Source organism: Poecilia reticulata, chromosome 7 (assembly GCF_904066995.2).
Source record: "Poecilia reticulata chromosome 7, P_reticulata-male-v2, whole genome shotgun sequence".
Taxonomy (NCBI): Eukaryota; Metazoa; Chordata; class Actinopteri; order Cyprinodontiformes; family Poeciliidae; genus Poecilia; species Poecilia reticulata.
The window spans coordinates 8,325,400-8,348,897 of record NC_088836.1 but is presented as its reverse complement, the minus strand read 5'-3'; the positions used below and the strand labels follow the sequence as shown (position 1 = coordinate 8,348,897).

The window sequence follows — 23,498 nt, the reverse complement described above, 5'->3', positions numbered from 1 at the left end:
GCTGATCTGGTCCGGTTAGTGGTGGATCTGAGTGCAGCTCTACGCACAATGGCAAATTTAAGGACATTTGGAATGGAACATGAGTTCTTCAAGTCCATTAGGTTGTCAGATTGTTTAGGACGGGCTTTGATTTTGCTTTTTATCCTCGCCTGCCGTTCGTCAAGAATGAGGCGAGGCTGTTATCGTGCAAAGGAAATGGAAATCAGGTCCTAGCCTGGTCCGCAATTGCGTGGGAGGCTCTGTGAGTGGGGCATAAAAGAGAATAGGTTTTTATCAATTCACACTAAGTGGGTTTCAAGGACAAGTCCAATAATACTCCTGCAGCACATTAAGATAGGCCTGGCTAAATGAATGGGAACAGACTATTTGGGTATCGCTTGATGAGGACATTCTCCTAACAATTTGAGTTCACTTTGATGATTTCATTGTTTGACAAGGTTGCTTCTTTTTTCTTTTTTTTTGCCCAGAAATCACAAGAAAATTGCTATGTTTTTTTTATAACAGTATGTGCTTTTTTTCCCACAGAACGTCTGTAATGTGCTGTCTCTGCAAGAGAACCGCCAATGAAGCTTCTTTGGCTTCTCATGACGATGAGCGCCACGTTTCAAACCAGAGGCAGGATTAAAACAGCCTCACTCTAAAATTTCTCCATGTGAAATCTGTATGAAAGTATTTTCTTTCGCTTTGGTGTACAGTGCTCATCAATTATTGCTCATAGGATTGTGTATTCTTTCTTTTGAGAGTTCACACCCTGCATGTTCTCGCTTCAGACCTTGTGTATATTTCATATGTAAAGATTCACACTCAATTTTTGTTTCTGACTGCCGCGGCTGTGTTATGTTTGCTTGCTTCCTCGTTGAATTTACCATCAGGTTTTCTTTTTGTCCAGATCCTGCCAGTTGTCATTACAGTGTGCGTGTTGTAAACAGTGGCGGTTTTCAAAACGGGACACACTGGCGGTCTCCCAGGGCAGCACTAAGGTGGGATGGCACAAAACGTAGAAAAAAATGTGTAGATCCATCAATTGCTACGTTTTTGACTTTTAAGTAAAAGTGCAGGCAGACTGTTTCATGTTCTTTGTTCGGGACCGAATTGCATTTTATCCCACCTCAGGATTCAGACATTTCCTGCATTTTGATTTGGGATTGGATGTGGACAAGAGGAGGAGCTTGACCAACTGTGATTCAGCCAAGGACTGCTGTGCTGTAGTGTATGTTTTCTTCATAGTAGCCACATTTTTTATGGTTAAACTTTTGTCAAATGTAACGTTTTTGTGGTGAGGTATTTAATCAAGTTTGCTCGCCTCTGGCTTTGCTCCTCATTGAAAATGTTTTGCTTCGTGTGAATGAAATATTATTGAAGATTTCATTGAAAAAAGGGAAACTTGCAAGTCTTGAAACATGAAGAAATAGGATGTGAAGAGATGAGAGAAAGAGAGAGATGCCCGAGTCCAACTAGCAGAACTTGCTCATCAGCAGTCATTCAGCTCTGCAAAGGCCTGATGATCATTTTGTTTGATTCAGGTGTGTTGCAGAAGAGACGCCTCTAAAGGTTGCGTGGTGGTGGCTCTGCGGTAAACCAAAGGCCAGCACTAATCCAAGGAGACTAAATTCTAATGCTGAAAGAACAAAAGACTTGAATAAACTTGGAAGCAAAACACAGAGGAACGAGCTGGTGGGGTAACACCATCTGGACAATAAACACAGAGAAATGAACGGGATACTGCTAACCTACATGGCCTCAATAGCAATCACAAGCCCAGAAAATAATCAGAACTGAAACACAGAGGAGAACCAAAACACAAACACTAGCAGATCATGGCTATTTTTCAGGAGTTTTGTGGCACTAGTGGCCTTTATTTGCAACATTTACAGGAAATGGGCAGAGAAAGAGAGAGGAGGGGAAAAGACATGCAGCAAAGGTTTCAGGGTCGGGAATGCGACCCCACTGTTTTCCTGGAGGTTATGGAGAGTTTGTGAACCCGTCACTGGCAGATCCATTTCTGGCTCAGGTTCAGTTTCAGGCAGTCCTACACAAGCAAAGTATGGGAACTGACTATTTTCCAGGTCTGTAGTTTTAAAAACAAAACAACAAAAGTAAAATTACTTCCTTTCCCAAAAGTCCTATGTCTTTAACAATATGTGCATCCATCATAATTTCTCTTTTCTCTTCACTGGTTCCCTTGTTGCTTCTGTATTTTCTTTTTGTTTGAATTTTAATCATTTCCTATTTTGGGTCATGTTTCTTCTTCTTTGGATTTAATGGTGGTTAATTTTAGTGCATTACCACCACCACTACACTGGAGGGTGGATTTAGAAAATAGGAAGGATGGGGGGAAAAAAATAAACTAGAAGGATGCATTTCCTAGGAAAAGGCAAGTGTAAATGCTGAATGCTTTTTGTGAAAATGGCAAAAGCGTTTGAAGCCGACCTGATACATGAACTGTGAAACAGAACAGGCATTTTATTTTGTAATTCTCAATTCCGCCGCAGGATGTAGCTGTTGCCCATACTTCTATGGAGGTGAAAAATTAAAAAAAAAGCTGAATATTATAAAAAGTATGAAGGTTATGAATGCCAAGAGATATAGCCGGCATTAGAAGAGCAAGCTGAATAGTATAAAGGTTGAACAATGAAAATAGCACAAAGTATGCAGGAGAAGAAGTGCGGCGAAATTTACAGAGCAACCAGAAAAGTGGAACTCAAAGAATATTTGACTAACTAGTCCAGTTGCCTTCAGAGATAAGATAATATTATTGTATATACTGGCTGATATTTTAGTGACTTTTAACTTTGACAGCCAATTGTCACTTTTCTTACCGAAGAGTTGGCAAAACTGCAAAGTCAAAAAGGTCTGAGTGGTTGCATTGCAAGAGGGAACCAAAAAGCGGAAATAAAAAAAATAATAAAAATAATAAAATACACAAATGCATAGGGTGACATTGAACAATGAAAACCCAGCAGGAAAAATAAACACTGAGGGAGGTAATCAGAAGTTAACAACAGGTGTGTTAATCAGGAAGCAAGAGTCGGTGGGGGCTGAAAGCACGCTGGACTGAAATGAGCAATGTGCAGATCAAATAATTAAACACACAAATCACTACAGCAATAAACAAAGAGCCAAACAATAAACTAAGATATAAAAAAACAGTAAATGGAAATACAAAACAAAACAGCAAGGTACCACCTGCATAAACAGAACCAGAACCCTCTAACCATAATTTTCTTTTCTATTATCTTATTTACATGGTAGTGGTAATAACACAGTTATGTCAAAAAAGATTTGAATGCTGCACAATTGTTCAGTATTTGTGAAATATTTTAAGTCTTTTTTTTTATTTAGATTTCATGATTATGACTTACCTATAAAGAAAAAAATGTTTTGAATAAAAGGTAAACAACTGAAAACGCACAGTGCAACACCTGAATCAGCTAATCGCTCACTTCATGTCTGGCTCAGCAGGCTAAACGGCGGCTTAACGTATGTCCAGCAGACGGTCATTAGCTGTATTTTCACTGACCATACAATTGTGCAATTTGACATTTTGAAAATAAATTTGCTTAATAGAAAAATAACATTGTTTCTATTAACATCTTTATCAATTTCGTCTTCAAAAATATTCACATTTTTGAAGACAAACCTGTTAGAGGACATTTTTTTCTATTCATCCGTTCAGTAAAATGTTCCAATTCAACAGACATTTTAAGGAAAACAATGTTTCTTTAGTCAAGTGTTTTTTACTTAAGAGACATGTTTTAATAGCACTGAAGTGTTTTCCAATTATTTCCTTCTTTACTCTGTTCGGCTAACTCCCTTTTTTGCTCTGCTGCTTTTTTGATTGGAGCAATTAGTGGGTATAGCTGCATAAAAATACAAAAGCACCTTCTCCTTCTACAAAAAAAAAAAGTCAAGCTGGGTGTCTATGCTTTAGTTTATTGCAGTTCTAAGAGATATTTACCCTGCTATTCCCTAAGAGGTATACGGCCTGCAGAGGTAAAAGCATCTGCAAAAACAAGAAAAAGCTCAGAAAGAAGAAATTAGATTTTTCTTTTTTCCTCCGTGCCCCATTAATCATCTCACAGTCTCCTATATTTGTCTGGAAACTCTTTGTGCTGCAACTGTTGAGCTTAGCTATGTCAATATGAATGGCAACAATGGAGCACAGTGCATAAGCAGAGACGCATCGGCACCGATAGACAGACATTGTGAATAAAGTGGAAAAAAAAAGGTACGTTTCAAAGACAAATGCTTGTGCTTTTTCTCTGGAGGTTAAAATGTTTTCCTTTATAGCCTGACATTTAAAGTCAACAGAATAAGGTGCAGGGAAGCTTTATCCAAGCGGAGATGGTACATGACACCATGTACAGACTGAAGGACACCAGAGGGTGTGTGGTGCAACAACAAATATGTTAATGTGTAAAATATGTGTTTATTCTGTGAATCAAACCTCTTCCCCTCACAACTAACCCACTTCCTGAAATAGATCAGCTCCATTCACTCTCTGAAGTCTTCCAAAGAGAAAAAAAAAACCGCTTCTGGCTGCCCATGTCCTACATAATGCAATTATGTAAACTAAACCAAGAGAATAAAATAATAAAAAATCATACCACACAATCAATGAGAGTCGATCATTGGGGGCGGAGGAAATATAGACGCACAAACATGTATCAAAGCAAAACAAAGTTTCGGAGCACACTTCGATATCTGGGTGATTTTTCCCAATCCTGATAAATAAATTTTTGACATGAAGAAAATTATAAATACAAATGAACTGAGAAAACACTCTCCACTGTTCCTCTGACGGCGCGTTGCTTCCTCGAGACGAAGACAGCGGCTATTTTCTGTTGCATCAAGAAAAGCTTTTGGTGCTTCTCTCTTCATGAAATGCCTCTCAAAAGATTTTCTCATCTTCTCTGGTAGGCAGCGGCTAATGCTGATGTTGTTACCACACAAGTCTTTGAATGAGGTAAAAAAAAAAAAAATGGACACAAGTTGAGACTAGCTCAGCAACCCAGAACCTTGAGTTGGTGATTTTTGTAGGTCCTATCTGTTCTGGCAGCGAGTCCGTCACACAGCTCATTGCCTTAGCTATTAGCGGAAACAGTCACTGGGCATGTCTCCATTGGTTTTATGGATTCAGTTTGGAACAATTTGTGCCATTAAAGCAACATTTAATCAGGCAGGAAATGACATTCATTTTTCTTTCTCTTAAGCTGTGATGGGTCACAGAGACGTTCATGGTTCTATCAGTTGCGTCAGCTTGTCCAGATCCTGAAGCAAACTAGACCGCCCCATAATAATCTTAAAACGCTCGAAAAGGAGTAGGAATAAGTAAGAAACTCATAAACTGATATCCCATGAACTCATACAATATTTTCAGATGGACCCTCACTAATAAATCAAATAAAAAATAAACGGATTAATTAATTTTCCCTTTGATCTGGGTTAACATATGTCTCAGTATATACATTCGTACCCACACACTCATATGCCTCAATTTACATAAACACATTAGTGCTAACTCTCACCCATATTTCTCTATCTTGTGAAAATATCCTCCTTATATTTCCTTTAAAATTGTATAAAGTTTTGACTTTAACTCTTCATTTAACTTGTTCCATAACTTTTACCCCATGAATTGAAAAACAAAAGCTCGTTCTTGTTGTTCGTAAACTACGAATCCCTAAGTTTGAGCAGCCCGCAAAGCTATATCCCCCTTCAAACAACATGCTCTTTATGAGCTCAGGTAGCAGTTTATTAGATGCCTTAAACATAATTTGAGCAATTTTAAATTCCACCAGCTTTTCAAAATTTAAGAATTTTAAGAATTTCACTCCACGGAGACACAATATCCTGCAAAAGTTGCCCATGATCCTTTTTTTTTCTCCATTTGTGGACAATGGCTCTCACTGTTTTTCCTCAACACCCCAAAGCATTAGAAATGTTGGTTTTAGATTCACAATGTCGTTGACATTATAGTCTACTTTACGTTGCCCAACAGGTCCCACATCTCTTCTGTGTCTTTCTACAGATGAAGCAGTAATCAGAAATACCTGTGGCTAGTAAAATTAGGCCAACATTTTTTTTTTTTTTTTGGAGAAATGAATAGTTATTCATTATTCTCAAACCTCTCATCATCATTTTATTTTTTTCTGCTTTGATTTTAGAGCTTCACTTGCTTTAGAATGCCGACTTTTTGTCCTGGGGGTTTTGCAGCTTCGGTTTTTGTACATTTCCATCTCTAAGGTGAGGCTTTGAAATTCTGACTGGATCGATTAAGATGCTTCATCAGGACTGCTTTGTTGTTATTGGGGGGTTTTTTTTGTCTGTTTTTGTTTTATTTTATGTAAACACCCACTAATCACTGACAACACATTTGCTCGGCAGCCCTAATAGGTGCAGTGTCTTAAAGTTTATGGCTTCTCTGATGCCAGAGGAAGCCATTCTCCAGCCCCACGTTTATAGGTAGCATTAAAAAAAAACCCAAGAACTTCACTTCCTAAGATTAAGTAAGATTGACAAGGAGTAAGATTATAAAAATTGACTACATACATAAACTTTCTTGTTTTAATCTTCTTCCCCCCCCCCTCTCCAAGTTTTATTGACTTTCATCATGAGGGCTATATTCCTTTAAGCAGCGCAATGTTTACAGCTGCAGGAAATGTGCAAATAGCTTCATCTGATTTAACGCTTCAGCCATCTACGTCCAAGAAAAGCTAGTAAAGAAGAATGAACTGCAGCTGTGGATGCATTGAGTTATGCCATAGGATTCCTCCACCTGTCGGACTGGCAGCTGTCATTCTCATCTCAATGTTCACTGCAAACACATCTGTCTTCAAGATGCAGCACACAGAGTCCACTCTCCTTTTTTTTTTCTTTTTTAAGCACAATTGCCCACCATCTCAAGGTTCGGTTGCTGTCTGACGTTCTGGAAAAGACAACCTCAATATTATGTTTTTTTATAGTTTGCAAAAGTACAAACATGCATTTTTGAATGTTTAGGAAAGGCATGTAATTCAAAAGTACCAGAATACAGACTCTTTTCTACTGCAATAATTAAACTTTAAAAAAAAATGTAAAAAATCGGAACCCATCTGTTTTTGCTGCAGACATTTTGTCCATTAAATTTCCCTGCAGAGCCGCAGAATGTGGTGTGTTTTACGTTCAGATAAAAGTGAATAGTACGCACAAGTTAAAAACCCACACAAGTTTTGCCTCACTGTAATGACATATAATTCTATCACTTATAGGGGAGCGATAAATTATCGCTTCATCACTTTTCAGCGTCTCTCCCACTGTCTTCGCGCTCTTTTGAGCTGGACGGCAGCAATCATGCCACAACCTTCAAATCAGTCATTTCCTTTGCCTCATTTTCTCTTCAACTCCAGGACAGAGACCTTACATTGCAGGAAATAAACACACAAATTAGATGAACACCATGATCAAAGTGCCAGTTGGACTATAACTTTTATACAGAGGTGATAACCAGCATGACTCTTCAGATGTGCCTGGCATTATTGGTTTAAATATTTTCCGAATTAATTTATGTTTTATATCTTTCTTTTACTCTTACTGCCAGCCTGCTGATTATGAACCATATCATGTTATGTCTGTACACATCCTGCTGATTTTCTATTGCATTTTAGAACTTTGAGAGTAACTCCTGGTGTGTTTTTTCTGTTGCAATTAATGAACTTGAGGGAAGAAAATGGCTCCGTGATGCACACGCTGTTGTGTTTTATCAGCTTAACTACGAATAAAAATCATCAGAGGGATTGTACAAAGCAAGCCACACACCAATCTTGGAAAAAAAAAAAAACAAAAACAATATTATAAAAAACCTAATTTGACATTTTTCTCTCGGTTCCAAAAAACCTTGAGTCTCTCTGTGTGATTTATTTCTGCTTAACATCTACATCTCAGTTCAGCTGAAAAAGCCCAGCTGTGCCTGGTTTGAACGCGACGGGACCAGAGCTCCAACAACTCAAAGCTGCAGCTTGCAGTCGTGAAACAATGGCAGTGAGTCAGAAATCAGCCATCCCGATAATCTGAGCGCCGAGTAGATTTAGGGCATTAAGAGCCACATTGTGGGGATAAAATAAAGCATGTGAGTCAAACGCCACTTGAGCCGGATTCAAAATGGTTTGTTCAAGGGACGCGCTCATCTGTCCCAATTAAGCGCTCCAGTCGGACAATCGACAGCGTCTCCCCCGTAAGAGGGAGGGTCCCGATGAGGCCCCGGCCCCCATGACCACAGGCCATGCTAGAGATTAGAAATGATGGGGGTGGCAGGTCTCCCAGCTCAGAGGGAGTGGAAGGGTGGAGATTGAGAGAGGTGGAGGGGGGCAAATAAGGCTGGCCAATAAATATTTCAACAATGCATCGTCTCTGGCCTGAGATTGACTGACTAAACTGCTAACTGTCAGAGAGGTTATCTCTGAAACCGCCGTGTGGGTAGGAATCCAGACTGCTGTTTGGAGGGGAGGATTCTGCATTTATTGCTTACTTTTGCATTCTGTGTATAAATCTCTTACAGAGGCAATTAACACTGCAGGACGTGTGCAATGAATAGGAATAAGGCTGAGAGGCGAGTCCAGCTGAGTGGGAATGTGAAACTCTGACGGCTTTGACTAGATGGCAACGCAAAGTAAGACAGGATGGATTGAGGAGAGCAAGTCAGAACATGCAGCGATGTCCTAAATGAGTGACCTAAAATCACAATAACCATTACTAAATTATTACAATGTTTTGAATGTGGGTCATCAATGAGGACATATGTCCTAAGGAGCTAAAAGTTCCAAAACAAAGTTGATTAGCTATAGTTTTATTAAGACGGCAGTGAGATTTCTGTACCAACTGAAATCTGCTGACTATTTTAGCTATTAAGTTTTATAATTAATGTAAAAAAATAGATTATATAAAGACTCAGATTAATAAACCATTAGTTTCTATCATTTCATTTACAACATATCTTACAGGGCACTTATCAGACAACTTAAATTTGATTGGAAACATTCAGTGAGTTGCACAAGTTTTCAAACTCCTTAAATTGTTTTCATTTTTATCATAGAATCATCAAAATCTACTTTACTGGGACTTTATGTCACGGACCAATGACGAAGTTCATTTTGGAGAAGTGAGAGGAAATTGCTACATTGTTTTCAAAGGTTTTCACAAATAGCTATGCAGACCCAGCATCCGTCAAGTGGGTGCCTCAGTTTTCACATTTTCATTGTAAATTATTTTGAAAACATCTTTATTTTTTTTATTTATTTTTTTTGTCATTCTCTAACTATGTTACAAACTTATATTTAAAGACAATAGTGGAATATTTTACTGTGCATGCAAGAGAAGAAACAAAGTTTCACACTGAGGTTGAGAAAACGAAGTGAGAGGCAAGCGTTGGTGTTTCCACACATGATGTGACCTTCAACTGGATCATGATAAGGACACAACAGCCCTGCAGCGTTGCCACGGCTCCCCTGGTGAACGGCTATTCTACATGTCTAGAGTTACGATGACCTTTTGAGAACAACTCCTTGTTGTAGCAAAGAGTGAAACACTTTAATGCATACTTAATTTACTGTCACTAGCTGAACTACTGGAAAACTAACCTGCATACTGTACAATTATAACATTTAACAATTAAGTGTATCCAATATTAGAGCTTGGTAGAGGTTAGGTTGTGCATATTTGCTGACTATTTATATATATATTTTTTCTGGCTTTATTTTTTATTTTATTTCTTTACCCAGCCAGCAAGCAGCTCACTGGACAGAAAATCAGATATGGGCCCAATCAACTTGTAAAGAAAAAAGAGTTTTTTACAAGTTGCAACAGGTTTGACGACACGTTTAAATAATATGTATCTATGTCAAAATCAAGAGTTTTAATCTTCTAATGTCATGGTCAGTAAATTTCTGAAGAGACTCCAAAAGTTTGTTCTCGTGTATCAAATCTGATGATTTTTTGGTAGACGCATTAAAAACAGAAACCAGCAAATAATTGTGTCACTTTGTTTTATAAATGAAGCGGTTTTGTGTAGGACCTGCAGCTTGTTCTTGACGAAAAGTCTGGACTAAACATTTTTTTACTTGCATGGTGTCTGAAAGTAGCAAAATGTGGGACGGACCTTTGAAGACTGGCCAGGAACTTTGCACTTGAGATCTTGTGAAGTATAAAATGTCTAGTCCAGAAAAAAAAAAAAACTTTACTTTGTTCTTGCAGCCCTGGCCAACAGAACACATTTCTCTGGTTTTGTGGAGTTTGCATTGACCTTATATTAGATACAAGATTTAAAGATACAGTTAGCAAGATATGAGTGTCATCTCTGTTAAGCTGCTGATTGCAAAAGGTCTGAGTAAAGAGCCTGACTAACTAATCAGCTTTCTCTGGTCGTCTCCAAAGAGCAGAAACACAACTCTGCACAATAAAAAGTTTATTTGAAAATAATTTGTTTGTTAATTACTTTGCAATTATTAACCAATAAACAAATGGCATGAATAGCACACTGCATTTGCAATAATCATAAAAAAATATGTTAAATAGATGAAAAATATATATATTTTTCTGTCTTGGATCAGGTCAGGTCATTTCATATATTTGTGTTTTTAACCTCTGTGTATAATAATAATAATAATAATAATAATAATAATAATAATAATAATAATAATAATAATACAGATAGGACCTGCATGGTCCAGTTTCTTCAGATGTTTTTTTTTTGTTTATTTTTTTGTAGCCTGTTGGATTTTGTCCAACATCATGGCAACCTGCCTCTAATTGCCACTCACCTGTGGGGATGATTCTCCTCCGGTTTGCTGTTCTCACTTCATCAGTACACAGCAGGGAAAGTTGTTCTCATGAGCTCCTTAGAGACGGCCTTACTTTGAGCCACTCATGTCTTTTTTGAAAAATACTTTGCTAGCACGTGCTTAAATGTAGCCACGGTCCAAAGAAAAGCGCTTAAAAATATGAGAGGCTGTTAGAAAATCCTTAAAAAAAATTGCAACAAAAAAGGCTTTGCCTTTGCAATGACAGAGCGTATGCCTTTGCAATACGCTGTCTTCGAGGGCGATGTATTGTCGGTCATATAGATCCTGTATGCTATAGGGGTCTATTCCATCTTGAAATCCTCCACGGTGAGAAAACAAGTCAGTCATTCAGCGTCTCTGATCCACACACACAGTGAAGTAAAGCTCATTAGTTTCCATCCATGGCGGCGCGAGCTGGATCCTCAGCTGCCTGTCAGAAAGTTGTGGGGTTCATTTGAAGTTTGCTTTTGTTTCTTCACGTTTCCGCTGCAACTCCAACGTTCCGGTGGCAGGTTGATGGGTTTATCTGTAGGAATCAAGGCCGACGGTTCTCACTTCGCTGTGTTTGGACTTTCCTAATCAATCCACACAAAGCAGGAAAAAATGTGGCATGTGGTGAGGATGTTTCTCGCTCTAACCGGAAATACAGCCTGCTCGGATTGAACAAATGTCACTCTGACGGAGGGTGGATCTCCTCAGTTCTGACTTTTTATGAAAAGTTTGATTTAATATTACAACTGACGAAAGGTAAACCGAGATGGAGAGAGTCGGCTTCACAGAGGAAGATGTTAAACATACAGTGCAGTTTTTTTTCTCCCCCAATGAGTCGTAAAGGGATGGAAAAAAACAAACACTTAAACCAGTCACTTTTTTCATCACTTTCTTTAGGCTTTCTTTGATACAAACTATACAAACCATTAATGTCACTATTAATACAAAGAAAATATATTTAGTAGGTTTTTGAAGAAGAATGTGAACATGTCTTTAATAAGTCTACATATTTAACAGAACATTCACAAGGAGAAAGAAACATTACGATGTGCTCTACCTTTCTTGTAGACTACTTTATTTATACATCTCTCTTCATTTCTATATCTACTTTTCTTTCTCTAACTATCTTGTATGCATTTTCTTACCCTCCTCAGTCTTGTACAGCAAAGGGGCAGGAGGTATTACCCCATTTCAGACATTTTATTCGGTGATAACTGAATTTTTTGCTGCATGTCGGCTGACCTGGTCACTGGCCTCCCACTCAATTATTCTGCTGAATTCTCATCTTCCTACATTGCTTCATCTGGACTTTCTCCCACTGAGCTTGATTTCTCAGGATGCATTTCATCCAGGCCAATCAGCGAACAGAAGGAGGAGTTGTGAATGATGACATCAGTATTCTGCGCTGTTTTAGAATCGCAGCCTGCCTGTGGTTTTAGCAAAGGTAGTGGACGAAGACGTTCAGTCGGTGGTGGCCACGCTCCAAAACACAGAGTAATTAAAGTCGGACCAAGAGGAATGTTTAAAATGTTTTATTCCTTGCAAAGACAACGTTCATCCCAGCAACAACCATCCCCCCCAACCAGTGGTGGGGATGGTTGTTTACAGTGAATGCTATTTCTGGTAAGCTTCATAGGTAAGCTAAGGTAATTTTATATATATAGCACATTTTCAGCAACAAGTCAATTCAAAGTGCAATTCATAGCGTAGCCTCCTTCATGGTCAGGCTGATGTAAAAGTGAGCAAGCTTAAATTTGTTCACATTCTCAATCCGCTGCACTGTTGGAAAAAGACACATAATAAGTTGGTGTTGCCGCCGAGATGGAGCCGTTGGACAGCGGAAAAAGTCCCACCATTTTTGCACAGGGTATCTTTGCTGTAAATCTTTGCTTTTAATGTGCAACACCTGAGTCCCTGCTTTTTAGAGCAGCAGTCAACTAAATGACATGTTCCAAGCGATCACCCACTCCACCTAGAGATGCATCATAGAGACGTGATGATTTACTCGAAAATTATATCACAACCATAAGCGGTGGTTTTTATTGAGCTTAATGAGTTGATGTGCAGGTAATTACAGCGGAGGACTTTTAAGGCCTGACATCTTTCTGTTTTTTTTTTTTATCTGTGTGCCGCTGCTTTAGTTGCTTTGAGCTTCCACGCTCTCTTCTTCTCTATCTATCTATGTAGGGCAGCCCGTGGATCAGCTGACATCCCCATCCTCCCACATGCCCACACAATCTTGTTAAAGCATGCAGTTAATCTGAAGAGGAAAAGGACTCTCTTCACAAGCAAGCCGTGCTTTCGTCAACCCATTGTATTGCCTACATGGTTATATCACATGAACGTCGGATTCTCCCAAAACTCTTGCGCCTATATGGGAGAAGCTGTGGCCCCAAAGTGGCCCCGTGTGATGCAACGCGCCTGTGAGTGACTTTGTGAACTGATCCACGCTCTACGAGGATTATTTGAATGGAAGAACTGCCAGCTAAGAGGGAAGGTTCTGTTATTCTTCTTTTTTTTTCTTTTATTGCTCTTAAAAGATGACTCTCCCATTAATTATTCAGGTGACTGTAGAAACACAGCAGTGCTCTCAAAAGAAACCCTTTAGAGGAAGCCTAGAGTCATTGTCTTAGAAAATTTTGCTTATAATACGAGCCGTTTTAAACTTGGACAGGGCAGGAAAAATACACATGGAGGTTTTTGTATGTTTAAGGGTTTGTGTTCCTTTGTGTTCGTTTTAAAATCTTAAAAAGGCTGAAATTAACTTAGGATTTATGGCGGGTATTTCTGCAGTGGGCAGGCCTTAAATGTGGAACCATAAATGGGAGGAAGGACACAAAAAAAATTAACGATTTGGAAGGAGAGACAGAAAGGAAAAGGAAGGACACTTGAAAGGGTGTCTTTACTCTCAGTTGTAAACAACAGGAAACAAAGAATGAAGTATACACATGGAAAGAAAGAGAAGATGGATCCTTGAGAGAGAGAGAAAACATGTGAAAGACGCAAGGAATGTAGGAGGAAGGTTGGGTACAAAAAAGAAATTAAGGGATGACTGACAAAAAGGCAAGGTAGGAAAGGAAAAATTAATGAAGGAAGGAAGAAGACAAAATAGGAAAGATAGAAGGAAACAAAGGGGGGTTGAAGGATACAACGAAGGAATGACCCAAGGAGCAAGGAAGGACAACTTTTAGACAATACATGAAGAAAGTCTGGAAACACAAATATCTGACACAGTGTCTTAAGTCCTGTAGCTGTAATTCAGACCACTACAGAAGATCTTTCCTGCCAACAGCCGTAACTTATTAATTAATTAATTTAAACACAATTTAATTTCCCTTTGGGATCAATGGGAAACTTTTTAATTTGAATTAGTATATTTGTTCCATACATTTGCTTCCTCTGGTCCTGGAAAGTGCTGAAAATCCCATGCGATTCCCAGACGTTTCCAGACTGTGTGGGAACCCTGCACACATCCTTGTCCTCTTTCCTCTCTTTGTTTCCAATGAGAGGGAACAGAGTCCAGCCTTCTTCAGCAACCGGAGCTCCTGTCATTACAGCGAAGGCCGGGTGAAGTGCAGCAATTTGATGGACACAGATACGGGGCAGTCTTAGAAAGACCCCTGATTGAATTGAAACTTGCTGCCATTGGCGTTCTTCGGTCGCCGCCTGCCTCGACACTGAGGCGGGAGACGCGCAGCAAAGAGGGTCATCCATAAATGCAGGAGGGCTGTATCCAAGCCTCCATCTGACAGGAGAGTTATTGTGCGGATTGAGGGGCTGAGAGGAGGGGCTGTGCCACGGCTGTTTGTCCCAACCTTGAAGTAGCTTGAAACCTTAAGACTCTGGGCTTCGGATCAAACGTTTCTCTCTCCCCTCGTCCTCATAGGCTGTTTTAAGAGTCTCTTGCTTTTGTGGCCATGTGGAGGAATCTCTCAAAAGCACCTTTCCCGACTTTCAAAAAGAGAGCAAGTGAGAGCAAATCCCTCGTAATCACAAGTGTGCTTTTTCAGCCATTATGAAAATGCAGCGAGTTCTGGAGCGGGCTGCGGTGAGCCGATTGTGCTCAGGAGGGAAATAACCCGAGAAGGGAGAGGCAGACCTCTTCACTCGCCTCCCGTTTATCATGAAGTGTCTTTAGGCTGATTACGTTTGACCAGTAATTGCAAAATAAATGCATGACGGTGACTAAAAAGGTTCTAATTCAATTCTAATTTAGAGTCGCACACACTCTGTGGTTATTGTCTTGTGAACAAGACGTATAGAGGAGCTTTTTCATTCCAGAACAAAACACATGCTGCAGTTCAAACACATCCAATGCTTCCCTTTCCACGCCACTATCATGTATGTTTCAGCCCATAGAAGTGTTCGTGCTTCGGTTGACTTGGCAACACTGCCATCTCATGGCAAGTAAAGTAAAATAAACATCCACGTGCTACTTTAACTTTTTTTTTTTAATGCCTTTATTAGAAAATATTTATTAACAATTAAAAACACAGTTGAAAATGTTTCATCTTTCATACTGATTTTTTATTTTTTTTATTTGATAGTGAAAACCATCACGAATGCTCACACAGACCTTAACCAAATCTTTCTGTTTCCAGTGCAGCTAAAACAAGTCGAATGCAAAGCAGAGGACTGCTGTGTTGTCATTACTAGCTGCTTTATGTGAATGAGAAGCTAACACCTCTTGGGTCAGAGTGTTGACACCATCTTTTTTTCCTGTATGAGAGTTTTCTTTGGTTTTATCAAAGAGAGCAGCAAGAAATCCTGTCTGATCTGCCTTTGTGGGGACAGGCTCTTCTTTTGTGTTCTATATCTTGTTCCCGAACCTCCTGAGAGCTGAGACTGTCTCAGAACGAGGCTGAGATGCAAGGGATGGTTGACGCATTCAGCGTTCGTCTTGACAAGTGAGAGCAGCCCCACTCCTGTCTCCCAAGGGTTTCAAAGTCGTGTCTCGCGACACTTGCTGGTTTTTCTTTACGTAGACACTCTATGATCTCCCTCTCCTTCGAGTCCCAGTTCCATGTCCATACAACGGCTCTGCTCTGCACTACACCCCAGTTTACGACTTCCTTCTTCAGCCTCCTCTACCTCACTGCCTCCGAGGGTTTGACAATAAGTTGCCAGGGACTCGCATCTTTCTAGCACTGACTCCTGTTCCTGCTGTTCAAACTGCACCACAAAGATTCTGTAAAGCTCCAAAAGGACAATAAGTATGTTCTTGCAGGTGAAGAAAATCATCAGCTGGTTCAGCACTTGTTCTTTTATCATGAGGTACAGACGATAAACCAGGAACGGTGCGTCTTGGAGTCCCACAGTAAGCAACAGACTCCATATTTCGTTGGAGCAACAAGAAGGTAATGACAATGAGGGTCGACTACAGCAAGGGAGGCTATTCCAGCTCCTAGGAACGTCACCCTGTGAGGCTGGCGTCTGGGTGAGAACCACTGGAAACTGCATGAGCGCCCAAGAGAAAAGGGCAAGGCCAACGATGACGACCACCCGGTTGCCTTTGACTTCAGGTTCCTTGAAAGTATCAAAGATGTCTAGGATGTCAGCACCCAGTCCAACATATACCATGAGGAGCTGAGAGAGCTGGTCCCGAGACATGTCCCCTTTGGGCATCAGCCAGCGGCCCAGAACCAGGACAATAAGCATGGTCTGCTCCAGTCCTGCCACCCAGTTCTCTGGTTCAAGTTCTTCAATGCCCTGTGGGGAAGAAATACCACAGTCTAATCCAGGGGTTCTCAAGATCAGGCCTCGAGGACAAGGTGTTCTGCAACTTTGTATGTGTCCCTGGTCCAACACACTTGAATCTAATTGCCTAATTACCGCCTCAATCTGCGACGGACTGGCGACCTGTCCAGGATGACCCCGCCTCTCGCCCGAAACGTTCGCTGGAGATGGGCACCAGCAACCCTCGTGACCCCACTAGGGACAAGGGTGTACAGAAGATGGATGGATGGATGGATGGATGGATGGATGGATGGATGGATGGATGGATGGATGGATGGATGGATGGATGGATGGATGGATGGATGGATGGATGGATGGATGGATGGATGGATGGATGGATGGATGGATGGATGGATGGATGGATGGATGGATGGATGGATGGATGGATGGATGGATGGATGGAAGTTCTCTAATGACCTCAGTATTTGACTCAGGTGTGTTGAGTTGAAACAGAGACACATTTAAAAGTTGCAGGAGACCGGCCCACTAATTAAGTTTGTCCATGAACAACCATTTTCAAGCCTTACCAACATTTGTGAGTCGGATTTAGGTCTGGGCTTTGACTGGGCCATTATAACATTTTGATGTTAGAATTCACAGAAAAACTGGATTTACTTAGATAATAAATCAGAGAGGTGTTTACTAATTAAGATTTAGGAGTATCAGAGTATCAGAGGCCATTCCACACTTTACCGATTTTCATTAGCAAAAAATAACATTTTAAAACCATCCGATCTTTTCATTTCACTTTACAGTTTTTTGTCTTGCACCATATTAGATTCCAATAAATACATTTAAGTCTGTGGTGCAAGGCAATTAAAAAAAACAACATTTGCTTAAATCCTTAAATCATAATCTATCCTTTCTATTTTTAATATGGGAGAATAAAGTGTGGATCAGCTTCTTATGCTGTTGATCTTTCAAATTATATTGTCACAGTAACTTTTAAGCTTCCTCAGTTTGACAACAATATGACTTAAGTTTTCGTGTCCTTCTGCGCAGAACAGGGCAAAAGAAAAATCCCACATGAAAGAAACCATACTAAAACCATCCCACAAGGGAGATCTGAGCCTTCAAGCAGCACGATATCCAAGCGTTATCTCGGCGTGTCTATTACACTTTTCCTGCCACTAATAGTTTATCCATCTTTTTTCTAGATTTAAATCTTATCTGCTATCAGGTGTCGCTTTAATGTGGCCACACAAGGCGCGAGGCGGGGAGGGCAGTTTAGTGACGGGATGCTTACCACTGCGATGGGGATGTGGGCCAGCGAATGAGGCTCATGGCCGGAGGAAGCGTTGAGGGGCAACTTGGACTGTAATAGGCTGAGCTCCAGAAACCAAATGGATGGGATGACAGTACTGAGGTAGAGGAAAACCATAGGGGAGAACCTAAAAAAAGGAACACCGAAGGAGAGGAACGTCAGGTTAAGAAGGTGATAGTACGATATTTTTAGCGACGCTTTCTTTTTTTTTTTTTTTGCTCTTTTCTTTTTACCACCCACTAAAGAAGAAAGGGCGCCTATTTCCCCCAAAAGAAGCATCAAATTTCAGACAGGCAATTATTCTCATCATATATGCAAATCCCACTTGACAGAGCAAAGCCTTCATGAGGAGAGAACTTCAAAGTAGGAATCAGCGAGAAAGGCAGAGGCCTGAAGAAAGCTCGTGTCTGGGGATGTTCAGTCTGGATGTGCCTAAAAGCTACAGCTTTTGAATGAAATATAGCCTGCTGTTGAATGAGGTGCGACACTAAATGCTCGTATCCATTTGAGGCTCATGTTAAAAGGCTTTAGTCAGTTTATGTTGACTCAAGCCTCTTATATATATATATATATATATATATATATATATATATATATATATATATATATATATATATATATATATATATATATATATATATATATATAATACGTATATTTACTCAGGCTGGCTGGAGAGGCTTGCTCCATGACTACACAGACAGACTGACGGTAGCGTGTCCTGCAACATTGGGCTCAGTGTAAGACGGAGCAGCGACACAACAAATGACAAGGTTTGCTTTTGCTAGACAGTAAAGACGGGAATGAGCTTCTGAGAACAGGTTGACAATTTCAGCAATTCTTCGTGGCTCTGAGCAGATGGATTACGAGTTGCTCGTAGACAAGTTCCAAGTTTTAATTTACTACCGCCCCATGCAGAACATATTGCAAATTGTGCCTAAAACCTCATATCAAGCCTTTAAAAAGAGACAGACACTGTGGAATCCACTTTGTTTTCTTTTCTTGCTAATTTATCCCACAGCTACCGAGGAGAAGGGAATTCTTTTTAAAAAAAAAAAAACATTTTGTGTCTGATAATTTTCCAAAATGTTTTCTTTCACATTTGGGAAGTCTTTCAAGTTTGGTTTAATCTTGGAATCAACAGTGGCACTTAGGGTTATGTTGGTTAAAAGGAGATAACCTTCTTAGGCCATTCTCAAGGTTGTGGCTGTGTGCAAACTCAGGTCTGTCATTCCTGTAATACTTTTGTCCTTCCAACACAAGACAAGTATGTCTACTTTTTTATTCACTTCTAATCATAACAATTCTACTTTGACTTTCATTTCACTATTTTGTAATACTTTCATTTTGTATGTCGTACAACAGTTAGTTATCTAAACACCAAAAGTTGCTCTACATTTTTCTCTGTGTATGAATAATATGCACCAAAATGTATAAAAAATGTTGATTCTTATTTATGAATCAGTTGCTTGTGAGTATTTAAAGTGCTGCTTTTGTAATTGGCAATGCTAATGCTGGCTTGTAAATAACCAGTAAGCAGTGATTTAGTTTCAGCTCTTGCCGTTTATGTCTTTGCTTAGAATCAGCTGCATATTTGGCCACAGTTTATGCAAAATAAGTCATTTACAGCTGATTTCTGAGTCGGAATGGCTCCAAACAAATATTTACCTTTCAGCCTCTCGTGAACCTGCTCTTACAACCAAAGCTGATATTGATCTACTCTGTTTACCGCGGCTTTCTTCAGTGTTACCAGACTATTAAAGTGGAGGACTCTAGAAACACTATTATGTGAGGTCTTGTTTACTATCTTGTTTACTAAAGCTTCACACCTGATTCTGACACCAACACTGTTCCTTGATGTAATTGTGGCGTTGTATTTTATTGAAACATTACCATTTCCACTCTGCATTGCGGGTGCATTTGAGGGTGAGGGCCATTTCCACACCCAGCAGAGCCACACCTGAAAGCAGCAGCCAGTAGACAGGCTCCCCTTTGACGGTCACCACTTGACACACTGTAACAACTCCATGGGCGGCGAACAGGAAACGACTCAGCAGAGCCAGGAAGATGTTCAAGAGACGACACATGGTGCAGCAAGGAATCCCTGCACAAACATCAGCTGTAAAATATGATTAGCATGTCATTAGTTTACTCAACCTTGTTTTGGCCATGGGGTGATGTATAGCATGTCTTAAAAAAAACAGTTTTCAAAGCTAATGAATGTTGAAGTATCTGACATTTTGGTAAAAAAAAAAAAAAAACTCATTACATTAAAAAGAAACTTTACTTAATCATCATTTTTCATGAATAAACATCAGAATCTTAACAAAGTATGCTTGTCAACAGCACATTGTCATCATGCCAATGTTCAATTCAAGAAATACTGTAAAACCCACACTGTATACTGAAAAAGTGACGGCCTCAAACAAACACAAGCACTCAAGAGCATTTCAGTCCAAAACCCTGTTCAGCTTTCATTATTTGTAACTTTTGGATGATGCATCAGCATGCAAACCACCGTCGCTGTCAGGATAAGAGCCCTAGATCACTGGGGGTTGACTCTGAGTGAGCTGTGATTAGTAATCAGGAGTTAAACAAACTGATCTGCAGTCAATATGAAACAACTCGGGAGGCTTTCCCCGGGTCTTGCGATTTATTGACTTGGAAACTGTGCCAAAAAGGCGACGGCCTTGATGTCATCTTCTCGCGATGTTTACATAGCCTGGTTTGATTCAAGGCGCAGCGTGCCCTTCATCATACACATCACTGAAAGCTGACATATCATCTACAGTTTGGCCGATAACTGACTGACTGTACATCATCATCAATGAAGTGAAAAATCCTGCAAGAAAATCAAAAGAGAGCAAAGTGGTTTGTGTTGGCGATTAATTTATTTAATGTATTTTGTTAATCTAAACCATTTTTATAGCTTGTCCTTTAACGTTTCTCCCGTTTTTGAGCTCAAGATAAAGAAACGCAGTCCATCATTTGAGAGGTTGGCATTTTACCGTTGGCATCAAGCTGTCCTTGTCCCTTATTTTGCCCCCACTTTACTGATTGTTGTGTTTGAGAATATGGTGTGCACTCTTAAGAGTGCTTTTAAAAGCCAACAGGACTATAAAGGCACCTTATAAAAGAGAAATCCCCTTGCACCTCACCTCGCTCCCTACCCTTAAGATGTCCCATTTGTTTCTGGGAAACAAGGAGAGACTGAAAGAAAATAGACTTGTAGTCCTTAAAAGTAGACACTGGGACACTTCCAGTGAACCAGGAGTGCTCTAAAAATAAAAATAAAAAAACTGAACATATTCTTTGTTATGCTGCATCATTACTTGTTTTTGTGTGAAAAATGCAGATAACATGTAATTTATTTACATATTTATACTTGCAATGTAGTTAAAACAGTTTTTGAAGATCATATTTATTCAGGGTTGCTATTTGGGAACAATTATATTAGCATATACTTTATTTAGTTGCTAGCATCTGTTTAATTCCTAAACATTTCCAAAAAATTAAATACATCTAAAATATACCAAACTAAGCATATTTTTAAGTAGGTGCAAGTGGTATAATTGTTTGCCCTTTCTTAGCAGTCATAGAATATTAAGTCATATAATTACATTTTAAAAAATCAGTGACAATAGATAATATAAGCTTAAATTTTAACCACCACCTGAATTATTCTTACTTCTAGCAGTCATTAGAAGTAAGGATAACCACAGAATATAGATAAACTATAATCCAAGTAGATTGTTTCTACTTTTTATCTAATGAAAAAAGGATCACTTAAGTCCCCAAGAATCCTTAACACAAGTATGCCCCAAATGGAGTTTCCACAAATCATAAAAATCGCTACACAGGAACATATTAACTAGAAAAATATCCTTCTTGAAATGCGCGAAAGAAAAGTAAAAGAGCAAAACAATAAGATAAGGCAAATTTCTTACTGAATGGAACATGAGTTTGAAGTGAACATGCATTTTCTTTTTGGGGGGGTGGGGGTTGTTCATGCTAGCTAAAAGTTATTTCTGCTAAACTGATTAAACAAGCAAGACTCTAGATTTGCATGCAGCACAAACCTGAAGTCAGACGTCTGGTTGACAAGCATCCACGGTGGATTTCTGCACATTCACAGATTCTCTGTAGTGCTAAGAAATGATAGTCACACACAGTGACCAGGCCTCTGTCTGGCTCGGCCTTTAATATGACCGCCACCTCTTCCAACTTCAGGAGGAGACTTCATGTCAGATCAGTTTGTGTGTGTGCGTGTGTGTGTTTGAGAGCAAAGTGGGGAGTGACAGCCATTCAAGTCAACCGAAGTGAAGCGTCAGTGTGCTGTAGCGTGAACTACAAGGGTGTGCTCGGCCATCTTAACCCCCATCCACCCAGCCCTCCCAACATCATGGTGCCGTCGTAGGAGATAAGACTTCCTGCCCCCCGTGCCAACATCTTCATTACCATCCGTCATGATGTCATCTGAACTGGCCCAGAACAAAGTTATCAGCTTGGGAGAACCCGGTCTGTCGGACTCCTCTTCAGACAGCGCCCCGCCCCACCCGCCCTGATCCGCCGCCACACTGCTCGGCCTGATAACTGCCTCGGCCTGTGCACACGGGAATATGGGACCACAAGAGGGAAAAGATGTGGAGATGGTTTTCCCTGTGTAATCACCGAAGTCATGTGTGGAAATGTTGTAGCTGTTGCATTTGAAGAAAGATCCTGAGAAGTCTGCCACAATAAAAAGAAGTGCAATTTTTGGATGTGTAACGTTGAATGACAAAAAAAAAAACTGTGCTTTTGCCTTCAAGAGGCTTTTAAAAGCACCCAAAACAACACAGACCAAAATGAACACAGATAGTTTTTAGTGTTTTACCATTTATTTAATTCCAGCTCAACAGTGTTTCTCTTTGGAAAGAGTGTTCGTCACTTGTAGGAGGCATTGAGAAGATAAAAATGCTTTATGTCATTGTGGTTGTTTCAAGCCCAGTGATAAATTAATTAAATGAATTTTACTTCTAGAAACGTGCTCTTTAGGGATTATCTGGCTAGATGCGAAGTGTCATATAGGTGTCCTGAAATGATCAGAAGCTGAGTTACTCCTAATACTCCTAGCTGTTTTACATTCTGTGATTTTTATGTCATCATGCCACTTAGTCAGCCGCAACTTGAGCTGCAACTTTTTTTTTTTAATAATTACCACCTGTTTTGGGCATACTACATTATTGATCTAACAAGTCTGGAATTTTAGCCATTGACAATGACATTTATGTTAAAAGAGACACTGGATTGGCTGCTCTAATATAGTGTAATGAAGAGACGCTGCTGAAGAGACTTCACCAATTTTTCTCCCAACACCCAAAACACTATTAAATGGTTTATTTTTGTTTTGATTCATAATGTTTTTTAAGCTGTTTCAGCGCTCCAGCTGTAAGTTACTCAGTATTTATGAAAATTACTGCACGTTGCTTATGGCTTTCAAAAAATGTCTCTATTGGCCTAAGGCAAGTGGTGCTTTCTCATCCAAGAACTTCCTCAAATCAATTTCCCAGTTCCCTCAATGGAAAGACGTGTAACAGAACAACAACAACCATGACCTGTACTCATCTAAAAGTGATTTATTCATAATCCCAAACAAGTACCTTTTTTTTCTGAGTTGTGCAAGTGTACATCTACTAGGAGTGATTATAATTCAT

At 39.7% G+C, this 23,498-nt stretch overlaps 1 protein-coding gene across 1 annotated transcript; it reads right to left on the bottom strand.

The window, feature by feature from the left end:
• Positions 1-15,268: 15,268 nt before the first annotated feature.
• Positions 15,269-23,483, bottom strand: LOC103467040 (transmembrane protein 26). The gene is made up of 3 exons (XM_017305687.2): positions 19,699-23,483; positions 17,788-17,932; positions 15,269-16,514 (listed from the first exon to the last, which is right to left on the bottom strand). The coding sequence occupies exons 1-3, from the start codon at positions 19,890-19,892 to the stop codon at positions 15,783-15,785; spliced, it is 1,071 nt and encodes a 356-aa protein (XP_017161176.1). The 5' UTR covers positions 19,893-23,483; the 3' UTR covers positions 15,269-15,782.
• Between the last annotated feature and the right edge of the window lie 15 nt (positions 23,484-23,498).

Coding starts and splice junctions, on each gene's coding strand:
- LOC103467040 (XM_017305687.2), bottom strand. CDS start 19,892: ATGTGTCGTCTCTTGAACATCTTCCTGGCTCTGCTGAGTCGTTTCCTG. Junction 17,933..19,698: donor CGCAATGCAGAGTGGAAATG/GTAATGTTTCAA, acceptor TCCTTTTTTTAG/GTTCTCCCCTATGGTTTTCC. Junction 16,515..17,787: donor CCCACATCCCCATCGCAGTG/GTAAGCATCCCG, acceptor TCTTCCCCACAG/GGCATTGAAGAACTTGAACC.